Here is an 11686-nt window from a genome sequence, read left to right on the forward strand (position 1 = left end):
TCAGGCAATGAATTCCCGAAAACGTTTTGTGAGAGTTTTGTGTCACGGTTTTCCAGCCCGGGGCGCTCGGCCGAGACGCCAGCCGATTAATGATTAGTAAACCTTGCAGTTGATATTATGGCCTGTTCGAAGAAGAGCTAGACGTGATATGATCCAGTCAAAGATATGTAACGGCTTCCAGTCTTAGAACCGCCTCATAAAGCCAAGCAGAGTGAGGTTTACATGCATTCGCCATTGACCATTACGCACCGATTACACTTGTGACGTCATCAGTCAAAGCAGCGGAATTTGGCCCGACGGTTATACCTTCTGTTCTAGGGCCTTGGGAGGACCGGGAGGCGTTCATATTGTCCAAGGTACAGAATGTCCAAAGGTACAAAATGTCCAAAGTTCATAATGTTCAATGTACACAATGTCCAAGATGAGAAATAATTTACAAAATAGCGCAGAGTGGAAGGGGCCCGTTCATAATGCCCAATATACAGAATGTCCAAGGTACAGAATGGACATTGTGTGCTTTAGGCATTATGAACTTTGGACATTCTGTACCTCGGACATTCTGTACTTTGGACATTCTGTACCTTTGGTTATTCTGTAAGTTGGACAATATGATTCCGACCCGTACTGACGCCCGGCGTTGCAGCCACCCGATGCTGGGCGGCGTCCGCTGCCGCAGGTAATATCAAGCCGCGGGCGGCAAGCGACACAAAATACCTTTGTGTAAAGCGGCGATGCTACTGAGCGCTCCTTAAGCCGTCGTGCGAGAATATCCCGGTCTAAAATCTAATATGCGATCAGACATTGCCCGTATGATTGTCTTTTGGCGGAAACTTTATGTGCTGTTGAGTATAAACTCATTGTACGAATATGCTGGTTAGTAATGAATAAGACTTTCACTTCTCTAAGACAATTCACGTGGTGCAAACAAAACTATGATACGACTCAGAATATACTGTCTGGTGTACAACTTAATACATACGGCAACTTCTGCAGCCTGTACCACAGACGTAGAGGGAGGGGCGGTAGGGTGGACCCATGCACATCTCGCTCCTTGCCGAGCCTGTGTAATCGATGCACCGGCCCAAACAGCAACTGCTCACAGACTGGAAACCCAAAACGCGTGTTGGCAGAGATCGCACGGTAGCAGAAATACCTTCGCAGCTGGGTTCCACATATTACAGAAGCACCAGCTCCAGCCCCAGACGTCCGCGGCAGTGCGGCGCTGCGTCGCACCCCTAGTGTGAGCCAGATAGGGCAGGATGTTCAGCGGTGCCTGCACTTTGTTCCGCAGCACGCAGTCGCTGAGGTTTCGAAGTGGGGGCTGTGTAACTGATCCGTGCCAGGGAATCAGTTCGGTGTACCTCACGGCCTCGAAGTTTACCGCTGAGATGACGAAGACCCTGGGCTGAAGAAGACCCTCGGTTTGCTGCTCACGAGCGGCGCGACGATCGGAACCGCCTGTTTGCGGACCATGAGGTTCTCATCCCACACAATGTCCAACAGCAGCTGTTCCGGACGGACCCAGTACACGTTACGCTGGAGGACTGGCCGCACCGTGGCCTATGTGTGCTGCGTTAGGTCGCGGAGCAGCGCGATGCTCCGGAACAAGTTCCGTGAGCCAAAGTCGCAGCCGCTGTTTTGACGGATGGCGGGCCATACCGACACATAGTGGCCGACCACGCCCTGGACGAGGTTCTTGAGAGCGCTGCTGGAGGTCTCGGTAGAGATGTGCACTAGGAGCAGACCAGCGGCCAATGTCCACTATCTGAAAACAAAACGAATATATAAGAACAATTCGCTACAAACTGATCATTAGACCACGCAAAAATTATTGCGCCTCTTCAGTGTATGCAACTATGCCGATATCCAGAGCCTTCAAATGTGACGAAATACATATCAACAAATATGCTAGTCAGCATGAACCAACCAGCATATGATGCAACATACTACGGCAGAAGGTATGATAATAAGTAAATGCTCAACAGCGAGCACATGAAATATCAATTTATACTTGATGGACTTTAAACACTCATTGCTATAAACTCGAATATAGTGCGTTTTCATATATACCTGGCATGGTTCGATGGTCCGATTCGCCGCTGGGCTGCCACGTTTCGGACAAAGCAGTTTTGAACCCCGGAGGCCAGAAGGTACAGCAGCTGCTGTTTAGTGCTCAGCTGCGGAATCAGGTCGACCGGCGAGTTTGGCACGCGCCCCGAACTAGGCTTGAATGCCACAACGTCCCCCTCCCAGATCTCTCCGGCACAGGTCTTGCCGATGGGTCCAGAAAAAAATTGATCCCGTAGTTGTGCCGTTCAAGCTCAGCAGCAGATGGATGACGCTCAGTTCGTTGCCACGCAGCTGGCAGATGAACCAGTGTACGAGTGACTCGGCGGCCAGTTGAAACAGCCGGAACACGTCGCCTATCGTTTCGGTGTTGACGGCCGTGCCATCGCAGCCGAGCACGTTGATGTGACCGTCGCACTGCGGGCTCACGGAGTGTAGCTCGTTGAAAAAGTGCAGGGCGCGGCCGAACTCGGACGTAAAATGAGTCGCACAGCGGCTGCCTGGCTCAGTGATGACAACCACGTGTTTTTCGACGGCATTCGTCTGGCTCCGTGTGGCTCATGTAGCTCCTGCCTTCGTGGCCACCGGAGTAGGGGATGTTCAAACCTGACTTGTGGATTGGTCCAGCATTTTGACGAGCCGCCTTTTTTCTCCTTCTGTCTCCTGCGCAGCAGATCTTCTTAGGATCTACGATATTTGATTTCAAGTAGCCAGTCCATCTCTGCTGTCTTGTTAAAAGTCGATGATAGCAGCAGCGACCCGTTTCAAGCCACCGTAGCCGTCAACCGCCAGAGCGGTGTTAGTCAGATCGTTAACGTTATAACCCAGAGTGGCAGTGGTCTCAACCGGAAAGAACAATCGGCGTCGCCACCATCTTCCACCATGTACGGAACCGCAAATGAATGCATGAATCCGTGCTCTCAGCCGACTCGCCAGCGCTGAGACTACTTGGTCCCAGAGCAGGCTCAGGATCAGCACTAGCAGCCATCGCTGGCTCAGCGGGCGGTGCGGCTCATCAGTCGGCGGGGAAGGCGATTCAGGTTCAACAGCATACACCGCCTCACTGGCGGCCGAGCCACGACGCCCCTGGAGTTGTCTGGTGATCCTCGACACCTCGCGAGCCTCCATAGTCACAGTCGTATCCCTATCATTTGACCCCGGGTAGGCTTCTGGTGCCCGCACTGGTCCTCCATGGCAAACTCCTCCTGATACACTGTGCAGGCAACTGGGCATGGAAAGCTGCACCGAGGCTTTCACTGGCATCTCGCGACATCAAGAAACTTGTTGAATTTCGCAGTGGCGGCGATGCTGTGACAACCTCTTTCTTTCTCTGATTTCTTGCTGATAGCTCTGTTGGGATGATATCAACCCCTCTCGATCAATTTTGTCACGTATTTTAGATCATGAATAAGGATCGCTTCGTTGGTCCACGGTACTCTGATTTCTACCGTCGCGGTCTTGAAGATGGCATTAGTGAGATTCCTCTTCGATTCGCCCAGTTACCTGATGTAGCTCAAAGCTTTCTCGTAGTCGGCAGCTGGTGGTGGGACAGCAGAGTCGGGTGGCCTGTCGCATAATGTTTTGTGCGCGACCGTGTGGCCTTCGGCATGCTCATGCAAGCAATTGTTCGAAAGAAATGTTTCGGTACCAGCAAAACTAAACTAATTAGCCCATACCTCCAACGCAAAAAATATAGATTGCAAATCAACATCACAATGATGCGTTAGCAATAACAAACTTGAACCTAACCCGGTCTGCTGGGGCATTCTCACAGCCGCATACATTTGGCTTTCACCAAAAAATAATGTTCCTTACTAAAAAGTGAGCTTAAAAGCCGTTTGGCAATGTTTTGCTGTTGCTCCTCATGATATTATTTCATACTTAATCGGCCAAGTACCAGTAGTGTGGAAAACCGCCGCTTTGAGGGGTGTTGGAGGATGATCCCAGTGCGTAAAATAGGTGGCGCTGGTATCGAATGCGGCTTTCTTGGTCTATCAAAGAAGAACTGCTTCCGTCTCACGAATATCAACATCGGTGCGGTGCGACAGACCTGAAAGTTTGTCATTAACCCGCGTGCCACGGAAAAACATTGTCTCAGCTGATTCCAAGAGATTCACCTCTCGATGACGCACCCTAGCGTACAGCCCTAGAAAACTAGACGGGCTCTGTATGCAAATACATGGAGCTTGTTCATCTTTGTCGGATCGCGGTGGATTCTGTCATTTTAAGGCTAAGTATTTCCAAGAAAACATGGCAGCATACACTTAAATTGACTGCTGAATACCATCAAAATCGAGCACGAGCTTGATTTTTAGCTTATACACGGTTAGCCGGGTACTTGGTGAGATCAACTGATGGTTGAGGACTAATGGAGTTTTTGCTTTGTCTGTTTCGAGGGGATGCATAATATTATATCCTTAACAATTTATTAAAGCGCAACGTTCAGCTATAATAATCGTCACAAATTAAATACATAATGGAAATAAGATGCACGGCGTCGCCGGCGTGTAAAATTATGTTCGACAATGACAATAACGAATTCGTCGGCGTAATCCCCATAGCCGCAAATTCAGTCACCAGTCAGGTAAGAAGTAAAGCCCTAATAAAAATGATCAATATTTAGGTCCACGTCAATGGGTAGGCCATCCTATCCTATGGAAAAACCCAAGACCCACGGGGATGGCACCTGAGCAATCAAAGCTACCTTGGCAGGCCGACAAAGAGGCTCCAATGAACAGTAAAGGGTCCTCATAACAAGCGAGAAGAACCTAACACCAATATGGTGGGACCCATTAACGATCGGGAGCACCCCGGCAAGCTAACATACAGGGTCCGGCCGGAGTACTGGATCCCATGAACAAAGGGCACCAGCCAAAGATCAGCGTACACCAATTAACGTCCGTGTGTGATCAGGAGTGCCCGGGCAGGTTAACAGAGAGAGCTCTGACAAATGAAGGGCCCTCAGTAAATAAGCTCAAAAAGGGAAACTGCTATAGGTTAATGAAGAAGGCCCCTGAGCACCGAGTGCCTCGGAGCGTTACCTTATATGGTGACCCAGCAACAGCACGAGGTCCTCCAAGCAAGTGGAAAGAACTCGATACCAATATGAAGGGCCCATGAGCAAGCGATTGTACCCTGGCATTTGGGGCCCAGGCAGCAGCAACGGGGCGGGAGAGCCCGCTTACCGTGCGGGCGCAGCGGTCCCTGCGGTCCCTATGAACGCTCCCAATGGGCAGGGAATCGAAAGTGTTCTGGATTTTATGAACATGATGCCGCGGTCCTGGACGATATGAACACTGGACGCTGCGATCCTGGACTCTTTGATGGCTCCCTTTGGTGTGGTTTGGTAAGCGCCGCAGAAAAACGCTTACCCTTCTACAGCGTTGCTGGCCGCCACTTTCTGTAAAGTCGAGAAGTTTGTCTAGTCTGTTAGAGGTCAATGTGACCAACATGCTGTTGCAGAAAAAGTGTTTTTGGGGGGTGAGCTGCGGCGTAGAGTTCCAACTCGCCAAGCATGATTTTATTGCACTAAAATTGCTGTTGTATGTTGTATCGAGCCAGTTTTGTTTCTCCCTCCGTTATCGTTACGTTGGATGTAATAAAAAATGTCATCATTTTGCACTGCTCTGTGTGTAGGTTGTAGGGTCGTTCTGTTACTGATTTGTAGGAAACATGGTGCAACTAGAATTCAATTTCAAGTTAGTGAAATGGTTACATATGCTGTATACACATGATGTATACATATTACATATGCTGTATAAAATATAAGTGAATAATGCTCTCCTTGCTCGCTAACGGTACATGCGACAATGCTGCTGTTAAAAGCTCGCCACGGCAAAAATTATGCCAAGAACTTCAATTTGTGCAAATGTAAAGGCCACAATAAACGCTACTGTAAGTCTGGCCCTCGAAGATTTCAGTGTCATATCCATCACTAAACACTAACAGCTACCACGGAGAGACAGAAGATTTCGGTGTTGGAGTGCTTTTTTTGGCGGAAACATGCAACGCATGCAGTCATATCTGTGCTGCCTTATGCGATGGTGACATGGTGACTCAGGCCTGGTTCCCGCCCGGAGCAATGGAACACTGGTTGTAGTTTGCCTATCGTGGTACGGGATGTCAGGAGATTAATGGCGCGTGATTTTTGACAGATTTTGTGTATTTACCGGTGTAATTTTGTATAGGGTATGCAGCGGTTCTTCTACGTTGTGCAGGTCTCGTTTGGCACAACGTCTCAATCCAGCCAGGATTAGGTGGAGCCCTGGCTTATAATGCTGTCGGTTGGGCCGCATTGAAGTCCAGCCGGTAAAAAGTGGTTGACCGCACATGAGATGTTCTGGACGGTCAGGTCGTGTCGGAAATGAGGCAGCCAGTTCCTTTGCAGTGAAAGGCACCAATTATTTAATAATGGAGCACTGGGAATAATTCCAAATAATCTTATTTACACATGCAATCTTCTTTTTACCTTTACTGCACTTTTAAAGGTAGATCAGAATTATGCTGAGTTTACTTGATAAAACTTGTATTATGTTATATTTTATATAATATGTAAATATTATATATATATATATATATATATATATATATATATATATATATATATATTATATGGCAGATACCTCCAGGACATTAATGTGCTGAACTTTTTGCTTGTGTGCACTGAACACTAACCAGTCCAAATTGTGTCTGAATTTAAAGTTAATTTGTATCACAAATTTTTGGAGACGTTTTACCTGAAATACCCTTGTAGCACCATAATTTCTTGAAATATTAGTTCTATGTGCTTAAGTTAGTGGTGACCATGGGCTGGACTGAGCATTCAGATCTCTGGGGCACATGCATCAGTATTGTTGCTGCAATGTTGCTGCTATGTTACACCTTTTAGATTTATGCTGATGTTGTGTATGTAGTTCAGGCTTTAGGTGTGATAAACATTTCTAAGATTATCATGCAGTGGGCAATTTTCTCAAAAACACATTTTAATTTGGAATCTGGTTGCTTGCTGTGATATTCTATTTTGCCATGCCTCTTCATTATTTTTTAAGGACATATTGGTATTGTGGTATGAGATGCAACCTGATTGTTTATGTGCATATATGTATACCTACTTGTACTCAAACCATTAACTAAAGGAACTGTGTGCTGTTTTGTTCACTTACATCACTGTGCACATTTTCAGCACTGTATGGACTATCAGCTCTGGGCTAGAGCTATTTTATTATGCCATTTTATGCAGTGAGGAAAGGATTCTGTCCTGGGATATACCATACATGGTGAGGCTGGGTTGAATCTCTACATCACTTTTAATATTATGTGTTTTTATTGTTTTGATCAGGAAAAATTGTATATTTGTATATGTATGTATAATGTATGCTAAATACTGTACATACACAAATTTGTACAGTCATGGGTGGTCAGGATCCTCAATGCCTCCATCACATCCTTATGTGGCTTTGTTAAAGATCATGGTCACAGGGCAGGTTCATTGTTTGACCTGACTGCCAAAGAAGGTCAACTGACACCTGGCCAATGAGAGTGAACCCAAAATAAGGAAATTGGAGCCACAGCAATACGCAGCAGTGAAATCATTCCTGGTCCTGTCCGCAGAAGGGTGGAACCTAAGTCATGTGTTGAGCTGGGATGGTATCAGTTGGGTGATGAGTTTAGGGTATTCAGAATGGCAAATCAGGCAAGTCAGGAAAAAATGTATGTAAGCCCTTGTGAATCAGGGCACAGAAGGCTTCAATGCATGCAATATATGAAGAAGTGAATTGTGAATTTTGTAACATGGGAACAGGGATGCATCCAGTTGTCAGATGTAGGTAATATATTTATGTGGTTGGCTTTAATATTTGACTGATCCTGCCATAATCTCCTTTGTGCTCGGCAGGGACGAGTGTAAAGCTCAGGTGGACCACTTCAGGGGAGCCCAGTTCAAGAAGTTCCCCTCTCTCCAGCAGGCAGAAGCCTTTTGCCAGGGCTCTGCCAGCCAGAACCCCACCGCCGCACGACCTGCCGCCGCCGGGGTCGCATCGACACGCCCCGCGCCGTGCCCTGACCCAGGTCGGGCCCGTCCCGCCGCCGCGGCCCCGTCAAAGGTCTCTGTCTCTGCCGGCGGGCCGGCGAGTCGGTCTGCGTCCGCTGCTGGCCGCCGCTCGGACCGGCCGGCGCCGTACCGGACGCCGGCGCGGCCAGCCGGCTCGCGCCCCGGCGCGTCTACGCCGTCGGCGGAGCCGGCCGACACTGACTCCATGAGACGAGGCATCGACGGCGCCCGCCGCCAGCTAGACGCCCTTAAGGACCAGCTGCACCGGTACCGCAGCGGCGAGCTGGTCTCGCCCTGTCGAGGCCGCACTGACGCCGCTGCAGAGGACGCCACACGCGCCGCAGCAGAGGACGCCACACGCGCCGTCGCGGAAGGCGCCACCAGTGACGGCGCGGCGGCGGCCGACGGCTTCGACCGCTTCGTGGTGGACGAGGACGGCTTCCTGAACGTGTGGACGGACGGTGCGTGCTCTAGTAACGGGCAGCGGGGGGCGCGCGCCGGCTTCGGCGTGTGGTTTAACCATGCACATCCGCTTAACGTGTCTGCGCCGGTCGACGGACCGGCCACTAACAATAACGCCGAGATACAAGCGGCCTGGATGGCGCTGGAGGTGGCCGCCGCCGCCGGCCACCGGCGCGTGCTGCTGCACACCGACTCTCAGTTTGTCATCAGCTGCGCCACGCGCTGGCTGGAGGGATGGAAGAGGAACGGCTGGCGGCTGGCCGGCGGCGGCCCTGTGAAGAACCGCACTCAATTGGAGGCCCTGAGTCGCGCCATGGCTGGCGTTGAGATCAAGTGGGTAAGTCATTTCGGGAGTGAAATCTATTGCTTAGCAAATGGTTATTAAACGAACGTCTGAAAATACCGTGGTAAGGTCATCGATCTCGTCGTTAACTAGGCTCATGCTCTGGGACTGGCTGTGCTGGTTGACCCCACAACCTGACAACCATCCAAACTCAGAATATCAACCCATTTTTCACCAATCAGCCCATTTCATGTCAACTCCCGCCAGCTTTCCCGGGATTACATTGTCAGCCCGCCTTGGGAGGGAACTGATCGTCGAGGTGCCGACCGCCGGAACCGTAAGAGGCGGCAGTCGCCAGCTCACTGGCCGTGACCCGTGGTTCTGCAGAACTACGTGCGTGGTCACTCCGGGGTGGACGGCAACGAGGGCGCCGACCGCTTGGCGGTGGCCGGCGCACTCCGCTACACCGCTCCCGACCCCTGATGACGTCAGACCGGTGGCGATGACGTCAGTCCGACGTCATTGCCATGCTGCAAACGACGTGCGTCGGCACGCGGAATCTGGCTGCCGGTGACGACACGTCATCATGGTGTCGTCAGCCGGGCGAGGATGCCGAGCCAGCGGGGACGGCGACCGACGTGTTCCAGAACGCTGCTCCTAGCCTCTGATGGCGGGAGGCAGATGCCCATGTGGGGCTGACGATGACCTCAAGCTGCTGATGTGGGTGTCGAGCTGGACACTGTGGTGGCTCTTTTGTCAGATTCGTGGTGCTGCTGGTGCTGTGCACGTCTCAGGCTGTGAGGCAGGTCGTCGTTGGTGATGCTGCTCGTGATGAGTCCTGTTGGTGCAGCACTGCTAATGGCATACGCCCCAGCTGTGTTTTGTCGCGCGTGGTGGTGCTGCGCACGTCCTGTTGTCGGGTGGCTGCGGGGTTAGACGTCTGACGCTGCTGTGCCCTGGTCATAGTTTGTGCTGCCAGGGAATAGAAGGGTTTCAGTGTACCCATGGATACATCTGTTTTTCTGATATATTGAGCAGGAGCGCCTCGCAGATATTTTGGGATAGTCGTGAATGCTATGGCATAAATAGGGTACTATATATATATATATATATATATATATATATATATATATATATATATATATATATACTGATGGCTGCCGCTAAATTTTGTCGTGCGGCGTGAGTACCTGAAATGCATATATTTCTCCCACAGAAGTTTGAAGTCTGGGTTCAGTGCGATCATGGCTGTGACGAAAAAGATAATTGTATCCGGAGGAAGACTACAGAATACCGCGACTTGGCTTGCGGGTCCGCGGGAACTGTGATATGGCCGACGATACGGGCGCCATACTGGCTGGTCGTATGACTGACTACAGATGGCGGTTGGGTGTGTTTGAGATTATTTTAGGGCAAAAGCTCACGATGAAACTGTACGTATGCATACAGAACGTCCGCAATTGGTTGTACGCACATCTGCGTAAAGTATAAAGCCTGTATAGCAGAACTGCGTACACAAAATTTCGTGAGCAAAGGTTTGTTCTGAACAAGGTACGTATGTAAGTTCGCATAAAAAGCCCGCATGCGTGAAGTAGACGCACGCCGTTAGAAAGGGCCCGTGGGCAGATATTTGCATCGGAAAAAATTGTTTGGCAAAAATACGTAAGCAGGTTTTGGACCGATCAAACACATGGTCACCGAATCGACCACCGTCAGCTCTGGAATTACGCTCAAATCAGGTCTCCACCGGATAACCTAATGCGTACGAAGGCGACTGTGCCATTTTTACTCTCTGACGAACAGCTTAAAAGTTACGAGCCCCGAACAATCTTCGGCCGGATGCAAACAAGGTCCTTATTAATAGGGGAGGCATTAAAACGGGTGTCGCCTTCTCCAGCCTGGTTTACGTTACATAAGCGATCATGTGTACCGGGCGTACCCGCGCGCCTGCCCGCCATATTCCACAAATCAGCTGACTTACGCCGCTACAGCCAGGTGGCGTCAGTGGCGCGCTCAGGAACTGTTCACAGAGGCGTCAGAGTAGAGGATGAAAGGAGAACACAGCAAAAACGTCAGACGATCATCGTTAAACATCGTTAAACATCTACCGCTGGTAAGTGGGTTCATTTTTTGGTCACCGGAGGGCGTTTAGTTTTATACCGTGAAAAGCAGCCCTAGTCCTAATATTTGACTTGATCTACGCAGCTGTCGCTGTCCGCTACTTCCCCCCCCCCCCCTACCAGCATCCGTGGTTTCCGGGCTTTGGCGGCCCGCAGCGACAATTCACCCGAGGTCCACCTCCGAGGTGAAGATCTCCATTCGAAATTGCACAACACATCTGCGTACGAACTTTTGCCTACGTCAGATAAACCTTATTCTGACGAACTTGTCCATACGAGCTTTGCGTGCGTGCGTTATACATCCATGTGTACTTCCTTTTGGCAAACGAATAATATCTGACGAGCATTTGCGATCGAACCTTGCGTACTTACATCATATATTGGCACACGAACTTTTGCGTGTGCACTTTTTCATACAAACTTTTGCGTGCGCACTTTTTCACACGGACTAATCTTGACGATCATTTGCTTACGAAAACTTTCATACGAACATTTATGACCAACCTTTTGCGTGCGAACTTTTGTGCGTGCGGGAACTTTTTGTAAAAAGTTCTGACGATGATTTACTACACGAACTTTTTTCATGGCTAACTTTGGACATTATGAACTTAATAAATGCTCTTCTTACTTTATTCCGACGAACTTAGGCACACAAGCTCTATCCTATGAACTATTGTCATGCAAACTTTTTCTACAAGTACGTTT

The 11686-nt window shown here is 49.7% G+C and overlaps 2 protein-coding genes across 2 annotated transcripts in view; one reads left to right on the top strand and one right to left on the bottom strand.

Annotated features, from left to right (window-relative positions):
• The window catches only part of LOC119096524 (CLIP domain-containing serine protease 14D), a 35640-nt gene extending 33563 nt beyond the window's left edge, over positions 1 to 2077 (bottom strand). The window contains exon 1 of the mRNA XM_037219434.1: positions 2071 to 2077. Within this exon, the coding sequence (XP_037075329.1) occupies positions 2071 to 2077 (7 nt within the window). The remainder of the gene's footprint in view (positions 1 to 2070) is intronic.
• A 3930-nt stretch (positions 2078 to 6007) lies between these two features.
• Positions 6008 to 9872, top strand: rnh1 (ribonuclease H1). Its single transcript, XM_037219435.1, has 5 exons — positions 6008 to 6179; positions 7250 to 7343; positions 7961 to 8147; positions 8304 to 8915; positions 9249 to 9872. The coding sequence occupies exons 2-5, from the start codon at positions 7291 to 7293 to the stop codon at positions 9342 to 9344; spliced, it is 948 nt and encodes a 315-aa protein (XP_037075330.1). The 5' UTR covers positions 6008 to 6179; positions 7250 to 7290; the 3' UTR covers positions 9345 to 9872.
• Positions 9873 to 11686: the final 1814 nt, after the last annotated feature.

Source organism: Pollicipes pollicipes, unplaced genomic scaffold (assembly GCF_011947565.3).
Source record: "Pollicipes pollicipes isolate AB1234 unplaced genomic scaffold, Ppol_2.1 Scaffold_4295;HRSCAF=5057_pilon_pilon_pilon, whole genome shotgun sequence".
Taxonomy (NCBI): domain Eukaryota; kingdom Metazoa; phylum Arthropoda; class Thecostraca; order Pollicipedomorpha; family Pollicipedidae; genus Pollicipes; species Pollicipes pollicipes.